The following is a 19,299-nucleotide window of genomic DNA, read 5'->3' on the forward strand; positions in this document are numbered from 1 at the left end:
GTCTGTATGCAGCATATTTATCGAAACAAAATGCTCACACACGTCTCCCCCACTCCCTATATTTAGGGGGGCCTATGCTTGTTCCCTCATTTTTTTTGACCCCCCCTATCTAGGGAAAAGAAGAAAATTTAACCCCCCTTTCACGGGCTTTTCCGATGAATTTCACCCCCTATCTAGGGAACTTTTCAGTCTAGAACTCCTTTTAAACTCCCATTTTTTGTATATCTCGGGAAGTGTTTTGAAATACACCCCCTATTTTGAGAATCTCGGGAAAACAAGCAAAAAATACCCCCTTTTCTACGATTTTCTCGGGAAAATGTTCCCGAGACAGATCGTCAAAAAGTACCCTCTTTCCCGAGAAAATGGGAACGCGCATGCGGCCCCCTATGGATCCTGAGTGGGGGGGGGGCACACGTCACATTTGTCAGCAAGTCATACTGTGCATGTAGCGATAAATTTGATTTTGAGTGTGCATACCATGTAACTGTCACAAGTTGAATAACCGATGGAATTAAACATGAACGGTGTGTAAATCAATGCTCGAGTTAGTAAGCTGAATGACGCAACGCTAAACAGTTGTTAATTCCCTGTGATCTAATCATTAGATTCATTTCTTTACAGCTCTTATTCTATTGGCGGAGCCTCAGTGTTGAATTCCAATATTGGCGACCCGCTCCGCTAGGATTGCCCTATAATCACTTTGTAGCTTTGTGTGTGTGGTTTCCAGTTTTCACATATTATTACTTTTGTGATTTTTTGGCTTGGCCGATTTTGCTAAAACTTGGCAGGTAGGTCACACCTTCACCCTAGATATTAGAAAAAATCTGGGGGGAAATGTTGGCCCATCATTGCCATAGCAACAGCCAAAAAAAAAACAGTTTTTGGGATAGCTTCGCGCCAAAAATACCTCCTCCTACAAATTTGGGATAAAAGACCTCAGACATGTTCACCAGGAATGGCTTTTTAACTTCTCTGTGATTTTTTGGGCTGAGCCGATTTGGTTCAAACTTGGCGGGCAAGTCACACCTTCAGTCTAGTTAGGTTGTAAAATCTGAAAACAAATTCTTGCCCACCGTTTCTATGGCAACAGCCAAAAAACTGATTTTGTTTTAATACATTCGCGCCAAATGTATCTCACCCTACATTTCTACGATTAAAAAGCATGACGTAGCTCATTCTACTCAGCTTGAGTGTGTGCTTTATTTACTGTTTTTTATGTCTATTTTCATTACAGAGAAAATTGACCTGAAAGTTTGGGTAACTTTTCACCAACAACGGCTTTTATTGCTCTGTGATTTTTTTGGCTTGGCTGATTTTGTACATACTTGACAGGCAGGTCGTACCGTCACTAATTGAAAAAACACTTGGCCCACCGCTGCCATGGCAACAGCCAAAAACTGATTTTTGAATACTTTCGCTCCAAATTTATTATCTCCTACCAGTCTTGTAATAGCAGTGTTCAAATGATCATGCTTTTTATTCTGGCTACGTTGCGCACTGGTAAGAAATCACCGGCGCCGACATTGTTACATTGTATCAACGTAATTCCAACGCAACTTAGAACTTTGAATGAACTGTAAATGCTGCCTTCATTCTAGAACATACTATCGCAAAATGTTTGGAAATAATAAATTTAACAACAGAATACGTCCTAAAAATAAAATAACTTCTAAAGACTGGATGTTTTTTTGCGAACTTCGTATACGTGATTCGGTTTTAGTTATGAACCGACGTTATCTTCACGTTCATGTTCTACCACGACAACAGCCGAAAAATATGTTGCATGCTTTTAGAGCGGAGCGGATCGCCAACCAGTCTACCGGCTTGTAGTGATTACCACGCATCTGTGCGAGTTTGTGTTTAATTTAAACGCGCTCTTCTAAGCCTCTAATAATACATAACCATTTAATTGTTATTTAGAAATTTAATTAATACAATAAATACAATATGAAAGCAAATATTGAACAATAAATTAGTTTGCTACTTCTTTGCAAACATTTTGAGATACCTTTCGTAAACGACGGTGTTCACGATGAACAATAATGCATGTTGCGTGTTCAAGTAACTGGTAACTTGTGTCGTGCGCACGCTTATTCAATGATTGAATTATACTGTCGGGAGTGTGTGAACAGGTGCTATATTCGTTAAAGAAACAAAAACAACTTGAACCGAATGATGTCTTTTTTGAAGAAGGGAACCGGAAGTTATCCTAAAAAACCTGAAGGTATGATGATATTGTTACTCCGTTACGCAGCGTGTGGAAAGTGTAATTAATAGACCCAGCGTAGGCAGTTGTGTACTACATTGATATTTGCAGCGGCCTCCATTGATTGTTTTATGTGCTGAATACCTGATTAAATTTCGATGCATTTACAGGGACCAGAGAATTCCATACTGCATATCGTCCATGCCGACACCCCCCCCCCCAGCGACAAGATCTGAGTTACCAATAAAATCATAGAAATGTTACAGAATTTAACAGGAAAATGCAGTTCAATTAGTGTTATGGTGTGTGGTCATATTTTCGTTTTCATATTAAATGCGCGTTAATTTATAACAATAATATTTTACATCACATATTTCAGATTTAAATATCGCATTGCTTGAAACAATGATAATTAATTAAACATTACTCACTGGATTTTGATAATATTATACTTTTCAGATTTTAAGAGAAACGATTGAAGTGGTCAAGATGATACTGCTAATATTCGGAATTAATTTTGTCCTGTTAATATGGGTTATTGTTAGTTCAGTGCCCTCGTCCTCTGTGTGAGAAGAACTATACTATAAATATACTTTTAAAATACCACACTCTCCGTTTTACGGGTGAGCAATCTACCCATTTGTTTTCGTAAATGAACTGAGTCAATATGATTTCAAAATTGTCCCCATCTCTTCAAAAGTGTCCCTCAATAGTTTTAGTTTAATAATTTGCCCTCATGTCACCATTAGTTGTTCGTGAATGGAACAAATTAATACGACTTCAAAAGTATCCCCATATCTTCAAATATGTCTATTAATAGTTTTAGTTTAATAACTAAATTGTTCTCTCCCTGTTTCACACAGACATTCTCTACACAATCTGGGCTTAGTCACAGTTTAGGTAAGCCTAAACTGCATGTGTGCAACTATTTTACAATAGCTAAGCTTCAAACACAAATTCAATGTTAGCGATTCAGGCTTAAATTATGTATCATTTTGACATAACAATGAAGTTTGAAAGTCCTCAATGGATTTTTGCCATGAGATAACATCTGTTTTAGAACTTTAATATCATTATTGTTCTATACTTTTAATTTTGCAGATGGCATCACTGGTACTAGTACAAGCCGGTAGGCTGGTTGGCTGTTGCCATGGTGTGACATAAACGTGAAGCTAACGTCGGTTTATAACTAAATGGGCCCGTGTACGAAGTTCGCAAAAACCATTCAGTCTTTAAAAGTCACTTAGTTTATTACTAGGACGACGTATTCTAATGTTGCATTTATTATTTCCAACCGTTTTGCGATAGTATTTTCTAGAATGAAGGCAGCATTTACAGTTCATTAAAAGTTCAAAGTTGCGTTGGGATTACGTTGATACAGTGTAACAATGTGATTAGAGGGGCAATCCTAGCGGAGCGGATCGCCAAAAATACTGCGTATAAAGATTTAGCATACCGATAGATTGGATTTCCTTTCTTTTTCCTTTAACTTTTTATTTTAACAACACTTTAATTTTTCTTTATCAAAATCCCAGTAGGGGTAAGTTGTTAATAAAGTTATTAACAAGGTCACTGATTTTTTTTTTATTTTTGGTTATGATATTTTCCATAATCACCATGTAGCCACGAAAGTATATAGCCATAATTAAAAATATTAAATATTCATTCACCTGTGTTGAATGATTTGTACCTCAATGAGAATGGGTTAATAAAGGTTTTGAAATTGTACACAAAATGTGTGTATTGTAATTATATAGGTAGAAAAATATTTGCTCAACAATGGGCATTTTAAGTTGTAGTCAACGTTAAACCTATGGACTCGTAAAACAAATACAGGTATGTGGCTTACAGGAATAACTAAATAACAGAATACATGTTGTAAGGCTTTGATGCAGTGTAATCATCAGCTTGAATACATTTTTCTATGGAGGAGATTTTACTGTGCCCCCCTTAAGTTTCAAATGGGGCATCCACTACGATTACATATATGACAACAGTACACAAATTCGCAATTTTAAAAGTAAACCCACATTTCAGATATTGCCATTAGCTGATATTTACTGAATGTTTAAGCTGGATTATTACTATTCCAACTGCCCTTCCACCATTTTGAACAGCCTCATTGAATTTATTATATTTCTGGAATTCTAGATTTTTTCCGAATTTCTCATTTAGTCAGTAGATCCTCAGATAAATATATAGTAATTAGTCATTCCATTCCTACGTGATAGGATAATGTAATTACGAATATGTAAATTGCGCTAATGAACGAGTAAACATTGTCAGTGAATGGGACATCTCAATGCGAATCGATTTTAATTTCCGGAATCAGGTTTAGATTTCCCCGCTAGATTTTCACCGACAATTTCTATGACAATGCAAAGTTGTTGATATATGAATATATTTGTTTATGCTCATTACGTAACACTTAAAAACACTTACGGTAATAAGTCGTTTTGATCTAGTTAGTACGGGTCGTTGGGCATCATGAATGTCCCATGTATATTCAGCAGTAAATCAGTAAGTTATTGTTCTTAAGGCCACACCGACTTAATTTAATGGATGACATCCGCGCGCGCATTAGTTTTCGCCTGTTCTCAAAAAAAAAAAAAAAAAATATCCGAAGACGAGTCTCCACAGATTGGTTTTCTGTCCAGAACTTGCCGACTCATATTGTCGCAAAGCGCCTGCTTGTCGTTAAACTTGTTTTGGACTACCTCAAAACGTACCAATTTTGTCGTAAATGGTCTTCTGCACATTCGTATTGCGTTGCCGAGAATTCTAACATGGCGACCACGCCACCAAAATATGTGAGCATAAAAGTTCAGAGGAAAAACGGAGGGATTGTTGTAGACTGGTACGCAATTGATGTAGGCCAGGGAGATGTGATGTTTACACAGCTATACGAGAGATTGGTAGCGGAAAGCGAGTTTCGCCCAGACAAATTTAAGGACATATTGTCCAGAGTGGCTGTCCCACGTTTCTTCTTCAATGATGAGAGAGATGGGAGAGGAGTGGAGGTGTATGGTGGCCTAAAAGGTAGTCAGGCGACAAGTCAGTTCGGTTGCTTTGTCCGCATTGAAGCCGACAAATTTGCAACGAAAGCAGAGGAAGCTCCTCTGATTTGGATAATTTGCTTGCACACACACAGTCAGTAATATTTTGATCATATGACAAATTTTCATTAAGATACATGTACATAATTTTCTGTATCCACATTTTTGTTGGTGTTTTTTTTTTCAATATCGAGCCTCTTATAATTTGTTACATAGTTGAAGTAGTTCTAGAGCATTTGTGTCTACACTTAGTCTATCTGAAGTTTCACTTTAATAAAAGCTGTAGTTTGAATGTCAAAGAAGTTAATTTCCAGGTTGTTGTTGACAAACTTATTGTTCATTTTTAATTCATTTTTTTTTCAATACAACACAGTAAGTTTTTCTTTATTTGATATTTATTTATTTCTTGTTGTTTTTATGATACACTGTGTTCTGTAGTTCAATTCGTAATTTTTATGTCAGCTCCAAAGTCCTGTGGTTTGAGCAGCATTTTTTTTTCGCCCTCTCGCATTAGATTTGGGGTCTCCAGAGGATGTCATCCATAAAATTAAATCAGTGTGGTCTAAACAGGTTTTCCTAGTTTGTTGTTATGGGTGTTGCCTTGGTTTGTATACCTCGCCCACCTTACAAGTCTGATACAGATTGACTATATTCATCAAAGACTTTATGAATATTATTGGTGTCAAATGACCAGCTAATAAATCTCTTCATGCGCATAATATCCAGTCAGTAGTAAATGTGCATGTATTGCTAGTAATAAGATATGTGCATAATTAATGAGGTTACATAACAATCTAATAATTTTTTTACCGAAATACTCTCATCAATGTGCACAATACACATACTTAACTACTATGATCATAACTATCTAGTGGTTTATCTATATCTATAGTTGATTGACTTTAATTACTGGCATACTCAACTCGTGTACAAGACAAAAGTACATTATGACTAACGTGTGCTTTTCTATACATGCAAAATAGCACATATAAGCATAGCTGCCACAGGCGTGACCGTGGTTTCAAGATCATGAGGATGTCATGCCAAAATGTTTCAAAACATTAAACATGAAATTCGACCCATATATCAAAATATATGGGAGTGATCGATTGATCGGTATGTCGTGATTTATTTAATTAATATTGGCTTATTTGTGAGCATAGCTAAGCCAGATCACGGTATATGAGCAGTTTGGGGTTCGTTTTGCTTCACAATTCGCCATTCAAGTAGGGTTTAATCTGTTTTCAATGGGTTTAGTGTTTTCAACTGGTTTAAAACTTTCTGGAAATTGCGCAGTATGGGCAGTCAATGGTTCTATTATGAGGCATTTACGGTTCATCCATGTCTATATACAATTCAATGTACAAGGGCCGGTGTATAATGCCACATTTTTTTCACAAGCGAACACATATTCCAATCACCATGAAACATACTTGTAAACTCGGGAATTTTCCTTATTTTTTACACATGTGCGCAAGCGGTAGCTTCCGTACAAGCGCAGTTTTTTGTTTTTCTATAATATAATTCGTTACATACTCAGGTCACGCATGAAATTTTCGTATCAAAGTCAGATGTAAATACAAGGCCATAAGTCATTACTTCAACGGTAATCATGATTAAATTACGTTCAATGATATTAAACGGCCAGTGTCTTATTTGTATAAGATCAAAGTCCAGTGTATGACGACATGGCTCGGCGTAATATTATATATCACTGCCCGAATATGGGCGTTTGTGTCCTAACGTCGGGCAAATGATCTCTTTGCGCGAGGGCACTAACGCCCATATTCGGGCTGTAATATGTTTATTACATGCCTTTAATAACATAAAGAATACAAGGTTTATATCTTAATGTTTAAAGGTAATTCTTATTGGTGAAAAGGTGCAGGTTTCATAAGCAGTAACAAAGTTTTGCATGCAATCGCGTTAATCGACAAGTTTGGCACTTCGGATATGTTTACGAATCCTGTTAACTGGCTCCCTTGACAACCTGCAGACGATAATGGCTGCAGCAAACGAACGAAGTGGATATTATGCAGTGGTTGCGGTCGATAGGACAGGGCCAACATGACGAAATTCTCTGACTAGCACCAACAAATGAAGTACCAGACAAAGTGGACGGTTTTATAAAAGCACACCAGAAGCAAAGTACCTCTAAAACCACCAAACGTGATGTCCGTCGCTGTACCGAGTGGCTAACTCAGAATACCGGAGAATTGCGGCGCCTCTGGCTGGCTCAAAAACCCTGGCTCAAAGACATACCACCGGTCAAGTTGATTGAGCTTCTGGGCAAATTTTTTATCAGCATAAATAAGAAGGACGGAGACAAAGCCAGCTTCCCTCGCCAACATGAAGAGTAGTTTGGAGCGCTATCTTGGTGATAAGAAGTACTCTACAAGTCTAAATGATCGAGTTTTTCACAAGTTAAATCAAGATATGCGAGCAAAACAAGTCGATCTCAAAGGTAAAGGGAAGGGTAGAAAAGAGCTCAGATCGGAAGAAATCTGAAGAGGCTGAAGAGGAGTAAGTTATGTGGCCAACCGTTATGCTGGGAACCCATAACCCCCAGAGTGCTAATTTCACAATGTTTTTCCTTTTCGACAAACCTTACGGCATGAGAGGTCGACAGGAGCACAGGCAACTACAATATGGCAAGTGTATTATTTGTATAAGATCACAATGCAGTGTAAGACGACATGACTGGTAATATGGATCACACGGTGAACGTACGTCCTTGATAACACTGACTAAAGAACATCACCTAAAGTATATGTTGTTCAAAAAGCAACTCTAAGAATGACAACCATTCGAGGAGGTCAGATTAAGGGAACACTTACCGGCTTGGTTCGACCGCCATGGTTAAAAGCGTGCGATGTGCGACTAAACGTGAACTGTTTGGTAGTTTTGTTGCACGCTGTCAAACAAATACAGCTTATGGCGTTTTGCTCCGCCCAGACCCAGTTTTAAATTTATCGCATGTTTGTTGTAAGCAATGGGCGGGCATATGGGGTTTACGCTTGAATATTTATAACTTGCAATTGTGTTAAAGCCCACTTGTAGATTAAATAGGCCATGGCTCGTAAATCATAAGGAGGTTGGCTTTCATTTGGGAGAGCCAATGAAATATTTATAAATGATATATTCTTACTGCGCATTGCCATACATGGCTATGTGACTTCAAGTATACCCTGGTTAATCAATTTGACTCTTAATGGAAGATTTATGAGTTCCTGTAGGAAGTCCTAATATTCTAAAATAAATAGAATCACATATGTTTCATGGCCTGTATCCTCTGTGAGAGTCAAGTTCTTCTCATTAAACTGTGTATGGCCAACGCCCACGCATGGACTTGCATTTAACACTATTTATCTCACCTTTCTTCAGGTGAAAAATCATACTTTTTCCAAAAGGTTATTAAAGTGTCAAGAATTCTAAAAGGTTAAGAGTTATCTTAATGTTCAGCATCATTGTTCTTCTGATGATCCACTGGAAAGTCATTTCACAATCAGTTCCGCTAATGTTTTATGATCCAAAGGTCATGACTACACACAATGTCATTTGACCTCAGCGACTTTCTAATATCAAATGTACCAAGATGTTGTCAGTTCACTGAGTTATAGTACGTTCCTGTTTAAAGATTAAACTTGAACATCATTAGTGATTCATTTTCAATCAACATCAGTTATTCACATGTCACTATAACCCTCGGAGTGCATTGAGTGTACAACTCAGTATCCTTAGAAATATATTGATGAGCAAGTATATTGAAATAAACTACAAAATCTTAAAATTCTGAGAGTAAAAATTAAAATAACACTATAGATATATTCAACTACAGTAAATAACTAAATACAGTAACTGTAATACTCCTCTATGTATCATAATATCCTCTAGACAATGCATCTGCATTGTTGTTTAATTTCCCACGTTTGTGATATATGTAATAAATCATATGGTTGCAGGGATAATGACCGTAATGATGATTATTTGTTTGTACCCTGAATCTTCGACCATATAAATACACATGTAGTTTCTTTATAACCCATATCAGTGCTAAGCATTCTTTTTCTATGGAGGGATAAATGTTCTTCCGAGGAAGTAATTTTCTACTTACACCGGATGTTCCTCTCCTTCCTTTGTAATTTGACTTAGCACTGCCCAAAACATTTATCTGAATCATCTGTTTGTAATATGAATTCACATTCAAAATAATAGTGTTGGGTTTATTTTTCGTGATCAAGTCAGTTAATTGACTTGCCACACTAACAAAATTTGGGATACATTTTCGGTAATAGCCTACTAATCCTAAATATGCTCGTATGTCTTTCTTAACAATTGGTGTGGGGAACGCCTTGACTGAAATTTGACTGAATCTTTTCCAGCATGACATTTGTCTGGCTTAGCTGTTAAACCTGTTTCAAATGGCTAATCCAGTCATTGCTATAAATGATGATGTCATCAAAAAATCTCTGGCAAAGTCAGTGGCATTTGCATGATATTTATCTAGCAATCTTTGAAAAGTAGCTGGGCTGCCCTGGAGTCCAAAAGGTATGACTTTATACATATAAAGCCCAAACGGGGTCAAAAATGCTGATTATTTCCAAGGGTAGTTGCCAATATCAATTTGTGAGATCAATGGTTGTGTACAATTTCGCCTTACTAATTTCATCAAGAATTTCATCAATGCGAGGCATTGGGTATGCATCTAATTTAGGAATACTATTTAGCTTTCTGAAATCAGTGCACAGTCTAATATAGTATTATTTTTCTTTGGGACGATTACTATGGGTGGTGCCCATGGTGATTCAGATTCCTCAATAAGCCAGCATACTCTCAATTTCTTTCTTTACTAAATCCTTTGTAGCTGGGTGAAGCCTGTAAGGCTTTTGCCTAATTGGTACTTCGCTAGAAATGTGTATTTGGTGTTCTACCTAATTGGTTCTCCAAGGTACATCAGTACACATCTGAATAACTTTGCAAGAGTGAATGTGACTCAGTGGTTTGCTCCACAGATAAATTACCATCCAGATTTACATTCTCCCAATTGCAATTGTCTCAGGAAAACGTGTTGCATAATCACAAACTACCAAAGCATATTTCATACCTCGTTTACTTCTTGGCATTGGTTCAATTATATCCATAGTTTTTGAATAATTTCTGATGACGGTAGTGGAGCTTTATCTTTACTTCTAATTTTCATGGTTTTTTGACAAGCATCGCATGATCTACAGTACTTGGCAACATCAGAAAATATACCTGGCCAATAATAGTTCTTCGAAATTCTTTGTTTTGTTTTTTCAATATCTAAATGACCAGCCATTGGTATTTCATGTGTTATATGTAGTAACTCTGACCTACATTTTTGGGGTACCACGATTTGAGTAAACACTTCCCCCTTGTGGTGTTTTATAGACGTGCCCCTTGCTTTACAATTGGGACTCCACTTGCTGTACAGAATATTATGATATTTCTTGCAAAGAATGCCACTCATTCCTCACCTAAGGAACTTTCTGTGACTGCTCTATCCCTCACCCCTTGTAATGTAATGTCCTCAGTTTGCAATCTTTGCAACTGAGTTGGGTCTAAATTTAGTCAACTTTCAGTTTCTTCCTGAACCCCTTAAGAGCACCATTTCTGACTGATTAATTGGCTTGGTGACCACCTCACTTGTTTTGGCACTTTCTTTTTCTTGTTTTTCAATTTCAGCTATTTTCTTGTCAGCCTGACAGCGTGTAATTAGAAAAATTAATTTACATGTAAGTCCTTCATCATTTCCAAACAAGAAGTCAAACAATCTGCAGATTCACTTCTCAGGTTTCCTCTGGTTTCTTGGTCTTTCCTGGTTGCTGCTACAATATGGTCTGCTAATTCGCCAGTCCTTTCAATGGATAGGTGCTATAACTAGCTTAATAATCCCACCGCTGCCTCCATGTAATAAACCATAAAGATTTAAATGGCTTGTTTATCTGACTATGGTCAGATCTCTTCTGATGTGTAAACTCACTCTGCAAAGCTAATGGTGGAATTGGCGTTTAGTGATGTGTTGAGAATGTGTAATAATATAAAATGTATATTTACTCACTTCAGACTTGATATATAGCACCATTGTATTGTAGGTAACTTCAACTGATTTATGGATGTAATATAATTGTGTTACTTTTATTGTTTTATTACATCACTACCATATCTATGACGACAGATTGCACTGGTTCACTGACTGGTTGCATTGTCGCTCACTCTTGTTGGACAGCACTTTCCCCCGTCATTTCAAACTAGTTACAATGAGCGGTGAATCGGACGCCGAGCCAACGAGACAACACGTGAATAGAGTAGCAGTCCGCCCTGCTTCTGGTGAGGTCGATAACATATTAATCAGTTCAACTGAACAGAATCATGAAGATCAATATCGTGAAATACACGGAGTGTGGAGCGCTGGTGGACCGTATCGCATGGAGGGTAGGGTTAGACTGCACAAAAGTCAATTGAATCGTAAAACTCTGGGTAAATTATTTGGTTTGGACCCGAAGACTGTGTACATCAAATGTTATGCCGACAATACTATGGTGGGGCCAATCACCGGTGGTATTTTCCCACACAGACGACTTGAACCGAGTAAGAAATGGTCATGTGAAGGAGAACCTCACAAATCGGTATGTTTGTTATTCACAAAGAATAAACGTAAATTTATTTTTTTAATTTATTTTTAATTATTTTTATTTATTTTTATTTATAGCAATCTTCAGTAAAAACGTATCCTTTGGTGAAGACTGGCGCAATCGCTATCCTATCACTTTCGCTGTTACTAATCCATACAGTGTTACTGTTGAACGTCATCAACACAGATAAGAATATTTCAGATGCTCTTAAAATCATATCGACGTCACTTTTTTCCGTGTGCATCGTTATTGACATCGGGTTCATTTATCTTCTTTCTGTTGTGTTCTACATGGACATTGTCCACGGTTCTGAGGATCTTGACGGACGCATTGCGATATGTGCGTGTTGTTGCACTACAGTTTGTAGCAGCAATGCACAGTGGTATAATTATGCCATGGCATCAATGACACTAGTACTATTTGTTATGTTGCTCCCATCTATTGTCTGCTTTTACACTCTCATGAGTGATTGTACTTTTTCATCATAAACATCGTTATCATCACTCGTGTCTTAAAACTATTGAAATGATTCGATCTACGTAATATTTGTAATACTAGATATGATGGCGTGTATCTTATAATAATTCACCTATATATTATCAACTTGAGAATCCCTATTTTGAAAACAGTCTGGGAATATTTGTAGTACGTCACCTTGATTTTGAAACTTCCAAATGTTAATGTCGGTGTTATGTTCATATAACCAATTGCAGTCTTAGCTATCACTATGCCTTGATTGCATTCTGTTTTTGAAATACCATCTATCAATTGGTCGGATAACAAGATATAGTAATATCAAATCACAATTTATTCACAACTTTAAACACACATTGTAAAGGACTTGTAGTGTATACATTTCGCCTCGAATACGTGTCCATCGCGACGATGTGTTAATGTCAGCTGTATAATTTATATATATATATATGTGTGTGTGTGTGTGTGTGTGTTATCGCTTGGTTTAATCGCCACAGAGCACGTGATACGTGCAAACTATGTATTGTGAGGAGTATTTGTGAGGACGTCTGTTCCGAATCAAGTAATTTAAATAAACATGCGCAATAAAACATATATATTATATATAATGGAATATGATATGTGATTAGGTTGCTATCTTCCAAGCGTGTTTGTAATGAAATATTTTATCACTGAGCTGATACGATGTCAATCAAAGGTCACACCCGACAGGCTGTGTTCTTAAGTAGATTTTATGACAAATGACTATGACCCCGTCAACTACACAGGACACGGAAAATGAGTCCAGTAGCAGTGACAAGTGTATCTATTTAGGAGACTGGGCCAATGTTATGACCAAATACAATATAAACAACTACATTTGTTTTACTGATAACAAATACCCCCACATTTACCCGGCTGATTTCTTGATGAGCATTTCAAACTCAAGTTGTGAAACATATAGAATTTGGTAATTGCAAGTACCAGGCTGTACTGAAATCATTTCTTCAAGTAAGCTGTACTCGGAGCGTAACTTGTACAGTAACTCGTACAATGCACATATTCTTGGTCGTACTTTGGAAACCCAGGCGAGGTCTAGTTATCGATATTTGGACATTGACAGAACAAATTAATGGGGCTGATACATAGACCGAATATTCTAGCAATTGTTAGCCACTACCCAGAATTATGTGAAATTATTATCATGCATCCACCAATAATAGTCTGTATTTCACCAATAAGGATCCAAATCCATGAATCCGACTCCGAGTTTGAATTAGACCTCGCACGTATAGAGAGATTAATTTCACTTGAAGTATACCTAGCAACAGGGGAAACAAGCTATGCCCGTACACAATTAGGTAAGGGGTTGTGTGGTTAAGACACCTGATTTATAACAGTTGTTTTGATTACTCTTAAGTGGTGGCAAAATACCTGCAGACAACATATTTGTCTGACAGCTAAAAGGGCTGGATTAAATAAATAAAAGGGCTCGTATAAAAAGTATTATGTGTAGTTTTTTGTTGCCTTGGCAAGCCAATATAATTTCAACCGCTAAAATGGTATATATTCATTATATATTTAGCCAGTTATGACCAGGGATTGCTCGCATTCATGACTCTACTCCGGACTGTATAGTTATCTAGAAGCAATGCATTTACACCAAGTCTATTGCATACCCCTGATTAAATTTTGTTCCAATATTTTTATATACAATTTGGAACAACTAATTGTACCTAAATTGCGACGTTCGTCAAATGCGTGTATTGGTTTAAATGCGCTTCAAATAGAGGAAATGCAGTATGACTATATGTATATTTCAGATGTTTGAAACATAGCTGAACACAAGGTAAAAGATCCAATAAATAAAAATAAATAAATAAAAAGTAGTATTTATTTTAACATACAGATATTTTGTGTTGAAAGTAAAGTAGATCATGTGACTGTGTTAGCTGGCATTATTTCGTTAACAATTTGTTGTATACAAGTGAGGTATGTGCCTTAACATTTTCTAGATTGCACTTTGAATGTACATTGAAATTTCATTTTGAATCAATTTCTCCTCAAATTGTGCTACACCCCAACTGATTTCCTGAAAGTGACACTTTATACTGCAAATGATTCGGGCAAAGAATGTAGGTAATGATAAAATATCTTAGAATATGTTCTCAGATGGCATCAATGTCACTTGTCATTTGATATTTTCAAAGAAAAGCACCTCTACTACTTGTTTTGTAATGTACTTTGGTTATAATCGTTGCATTTTTTACATGAATATGTGATTCCATTATCATGTGGTTTCTAAGATGTGGCTCCAAATATGTATTAGATGGATAACTACCAATATCTTATTCATCCATTTTACCATCTACCACTGCTTGTTGCAAAGGGCGGTGGTCGTCGCGCCGCGTCGTGTTCGATATGGGACTCATAGAGACGTATACAACGCGTGTAAACTACATTTGTTTACATGAAATTCGAACATGCGCTGTGCGACGACCACCGCCCTTTAATATTCCTTTTCATGAGAAGTTAGATATGCTGACGTTGGATCACTTCTCATTCCATGACTACATGGGTATTCCGACTTGAGGTATAACAATTTTGTGATTATTTGTATAACCGTGATGGAAGATCAGAAACTGTTGCAATGACTGAAGGGATTTACCATACTTGCTTCTGTAGTTAGACCAGTTGTACTCTCTGTGCCGAAATATATATATACAGTTTGTATACTTATCAAAGATGAGATATACATTACCATACGTCTTCTCATATAGTCCCTGACGTTATCTATAATATAACAGTCTCACTAACCCATCAAATACACCGCAGATAGTGGATGGCACTGAAACAAGAGAGAATCAGTAACGGATAATTCATATAATCTGTAGTATACTAATCAAAGATCTTCCATCAAAGTCACACTCATAATCACAAGTTTCTATATTTCACGTGGAATCAAAATACAATTTTGTTTGCCTTTTGAACAGCTGAAATAATAGTCAATGTTTTGAAATTATTTGTTTATAGTCAAAATGTCAACAAAACTGTAAAGGTAACTTTTCATTCATCCACCCACTATGTATTGTTAACAACCAGAAATATTTTTATTCTCAAATGCCTATTGTTAATGGAAGTCACATTTGAAAGTTTGAAAGTGGTCTTAAATTAAACTTGTTCAAAGGTTCATTTAAATTTGTACATATCGACATTTTGTACCACTTCTAGAAATGATGACATCACAGTATTTTCTAGTAATGATAATAATGAATCTAACTTGACATGATGCACTAACACCTAGACAAGTCACCAATTTCTTTCTTGATAGAAATGTATATTTCAAGAAGTTAAAAGGCATCTTGGCACGTATATCTATGGGAAATGGTTAGATGTTGGTACAACAGAAATGTATGGGCAATAACGACGAATACTTTGCGAAATAGTCAGATCAGGTTAATATTACTTATTTACGTTGCATGTGAACTTACTGGACAGTAACACATGTGTTTACCATTTACATACAACATGTGCTTGAGATATTGAATACACAAATAGTTAGTATATGTACATGTAGCCAAACGGAAGCTCATAGGCTAGTTAAAATAACATTGCAGAGTGTGTATTCAAAAATAACAAAATAACAGAAAATAAAAATAAACAAAAAATAATATCATATTTCAATCAGATTGTGGGTTAGTTGGCATCGGGAGTAAGTGCTCTTAGCTTTGAATGACACACATAAGTTTACCAATCTTGTTCTTACAGATAATGGTATTTGGAAGCGATATAAAAATATAATGTTGTAGTTAACACACATTTAAAGGGAAGCGACACACGATAACTTTTATGATGTCTAATGTTATTGTATTTCATTTCACTAGATTACCGCTGAAATCTGCGTTATGAGCTATTTTTAGTTGTATACAATAATCATTGTAGGATCTATTTATTTTTATTTTAATTCTTCCCTTAGCAATAATGCGGTATTAGTGGGAATGATGCAATCTACAATTTTCAGTGCAGTGCAACCCGGATACTTATATCTGTGATTGTTGAAGTTTATCAGGAGTTCCTATCGATTGTGTGCGAATTGGTCCTTCTTCTGCACCTGGACTTTGCACAGTAAAAAATGGGCTGATACAGGATTATTCTATTATTCCATTATGCTACTGGAAATGTTTGAAAGTTCAAAACGAATATACTGAATTTTATAACATATCAGCCTGCATACAATCAAATACATGTATGGCGAAGTTGTGCAAAAGTCTGTATCATCTATTATCTGCGCCACTAATTCCAGACGACACCAAATTGAATTACACCCCCCCCCCCTGCACGATAAATACAGTGAGTCCGCTGCACTTACAATATGTATTGGTAGCAGAATTGCCATTTTCATAAGTATTTGTTTTAAATTCTAAACATCGATGTACCGTCTCTTATTTTTTGCTGCTTTCATCACAGCAGGTAAGAATTTATGTTATAGCATTGCCTCATTACTAGACCCAGAAAATAAGAAACACTTTTTTTTTGTAATTTTGCGGAATCGATTTACGTGGTTTTTTTTATTATTATTATTTTTATTATTTTATTAAAATAATATGATTTTTTAATATATTATTTTTATTCTAACATCTGACAAATACAAACATAAAACGAGCTGCGACGCACGCGATAAACAGAAACTTTGAAAATATTTGGTCTGGGCAACCTTACCGAGGAAATGGGGGTTTAAATAGTTATATAGAGAGAGATATTTCGTCTTAGCATATATATGTTTTTAACCGTTATTTCCCTTCTTTTCACAGAGATCTGGAAGAAATGATTTCATAAATAACTTTCTGTTAATATGTATTAACAACATATTTTGCTTATTGTATCAATTGGAACGTTACAACACCATTATTACTAAAAACATTTCGGGTCAAAGTTTTATATGTTATCGGTCGTTTACCTCCACAGCGAGCTGTAATAGCTGCAGAGGATATGTTCCCCAAACGTGTTTGGAGTGTATTTGTTACGTAGAAACAAATTGTTGCATGTTAGATGGACCCGACCCGGTCTATGGACATTGTGCCTGGGACGTTGGAAGCTATTCATGTGGTCCGTACCAGATCAAGGAAGCCTACTGGATCGATGCTAATCTTTGTGCGGACAACCTAATGGCCAGTAAGTAGTCGTGCAATTGTTATAGTGCCCTATACTAATGTCTTATTTGTTTTTCAAATTTGACATAATTTACGGCGAATTTATGGTGAACGCCGTAAAACATCGTCAAACAAAGTGCGGGGTAACAGTGTCGAATGTGCTCTCTTGATTTGAAAACGACTTTTTGCGAAAAAAATGTTTGTATTTCACTAATGAGTGTGAGGTGAATGTCTGTGAAAACATGTTGACTTTTAAATTTAAAGTGTGTACTGGGCAATGTCATTTTGTCAATACCAGTACGGTAAAATCGACCTATTTTGAGGATTCCTGTGCGGATTCTTTTTAGTTTCTTTATAGCTTGACAAACCATTCTACAACATTAATTTAGAGTACTTTACAAATTGCTTATCTATGCTTAAACTTGGAACACACGTTTTGCGTGTAAGTCACATGACAAGACATACTTAGGTCAAAAATCGATATTTACATTTAAGGTCAAAGACAATGTAACAGTATATATGTATATAAGGCCTAATCTGCCTAATATTGAAGAAAGCTAGCACAGGTTGGCATCTCCTCTGATTTGTGAGTGATATCTAGTTCACTGGTATTCTCACATTTAAATGTTGTTTACTAGTGTACGTGTGATGTCAAATGAACACTATGTGTTTATATTTCACAGCCTGGGAGGAATGCACAAATGAATGGTGGTGCTCCGAGGACAGCGTACACTGCTACATGACACGTTACGCCACGGAGAGCAGATTGGGTGAACCACCAACCTGTGAACACTTTTCACGTATCCACAATGGCGGTCCTTATGGTCATCTTAATGACGCAACACTTGCATATTGGGGACACGTACAAGACTGCCTCAACGGAAATCTTTGTTGTAACCCTTATCCACCAACCTGGTGTTAAGTCATAAAATTAAGCGTATACTCCAGTTCCTGCGAGTTATTCGATTTGAGCAGGTGGCGATGCGTGACGATGGTGATTCACGTAGTGTAGTATAATAAATAAATGAATGGATGGATACAAGGCATGTATAATTTTGGTTAAAATCAGATCTTCAAACAAGCATTATTAAATATGCTGTAATATACATTCTCAAAATTTACAATCGTTTTTATTGGCAGTTCAATCCTAACCAGTGACTAGACTGGGCCAAACAGTGAATATATATATACCTTGTTTGTTTGAATATGATTATTATCATATAAGAGTTATTTGCATTACATGTGAACGTACTAGACAGCAACACCTGTGTTTGCCCATTTACATACAACGCATGCTTGAGATAATGAGTACGTAAACAGCTGGTATGTGTACCCATGTACGGAAGCCCACAGGCTAGTTGAAATAACATTACAGAGTGTATATCCAATTAATAAAAACAAAATATAGTGTAACGAAAATTAAAAAAGATTATAAGAAAAAAATAATATCCTACCAAATATCATATTTCAATAAGGTTGTAGGGTATTAGGCACCGGGAATCAAAAGTAAGTGTTGCTCTTAGCATTGAATGACAGACACACATTTACCATTCTTGTTGTTTTCGCTATATTTAGAAGCGATACAAAACAAATGTAATGTTGTCAGTAACATAATTTAAAGGGGGCGACATTCCCTAACTTTTATGATGTCTAATGTTATTGTATTTCATTTCACCATCACTAGATTACCGCTGAGATATGTGTTGCAAGCTATTTTGAGTTGAGTACACAAAACGATCATTATGTTTTCCTTAGCAAAAATACGGTATTCAGTGCAG

General features: G+C 36.3%; 1 protein-coding gene across 1 annotated transcript; it reads left to right on the forward strand.

Moving 5' to 3' along the window:
• The first annotated feature begins 11,543 nt into the window (after positions 1–11,543).
• Positions 11,544–18,731, forward strand: LOC146740552 (lysozyme 1-like). The gene is made up of 3 exons (XM_085501823.1): positions 11,544–11,874; positions 17,337–17,543; positions 18,205–18,731. Exons 1-3 carry the CDS (start codon positions 11,544–11,546, stop codon positions 18,441–18,443), a joined length of 777 nt encoding a protein of 258 aa, XP_085357949.1. The 3' UTR covers positions 18,444–18,731.
• Positions 18,732–19,299: the final 568 nt, after the last annotated feature.

Source organism: Saccoglossus kowalevskii, chromosome 7, assembly GCF_978046115.1.
Source record: "Saccoglossus kowalevskii chromosome 7, keSacKowa6.1, whole genome shotgun sequence".
Classification (NCBI taxonomy): Eukaryota; Metazoa; Hemichordata; class Enteropneusta; family Harrimaniidae; genus Saccoglossus; species Saccoglossus kowalevskii.

Bases quoted from the DNA above. Each gene is read 5' to 3' on its own strand.
- LOC146740552 (XM_085501823.1), top strand. From the start codon at position 11,544: ATGAGCGGTGAATCGGACGCCGAGCCAACGAGACAACACGTGAATAGA. The intron at 11,875-17,336 runs GTAAGAAATGGT...TTACCTCCACAG, and splicing joins ACACAGACGACTTGAACCGA to CGAGCTGTAATAGCTGCAGA. The intron at 17,544-18,204 runs GTAAGTAGTCGT...TATATTTCACAG, and splicing joins TGCGGACAACCTAATGGCCA to CCTGGGAGGAATGCACAAAT.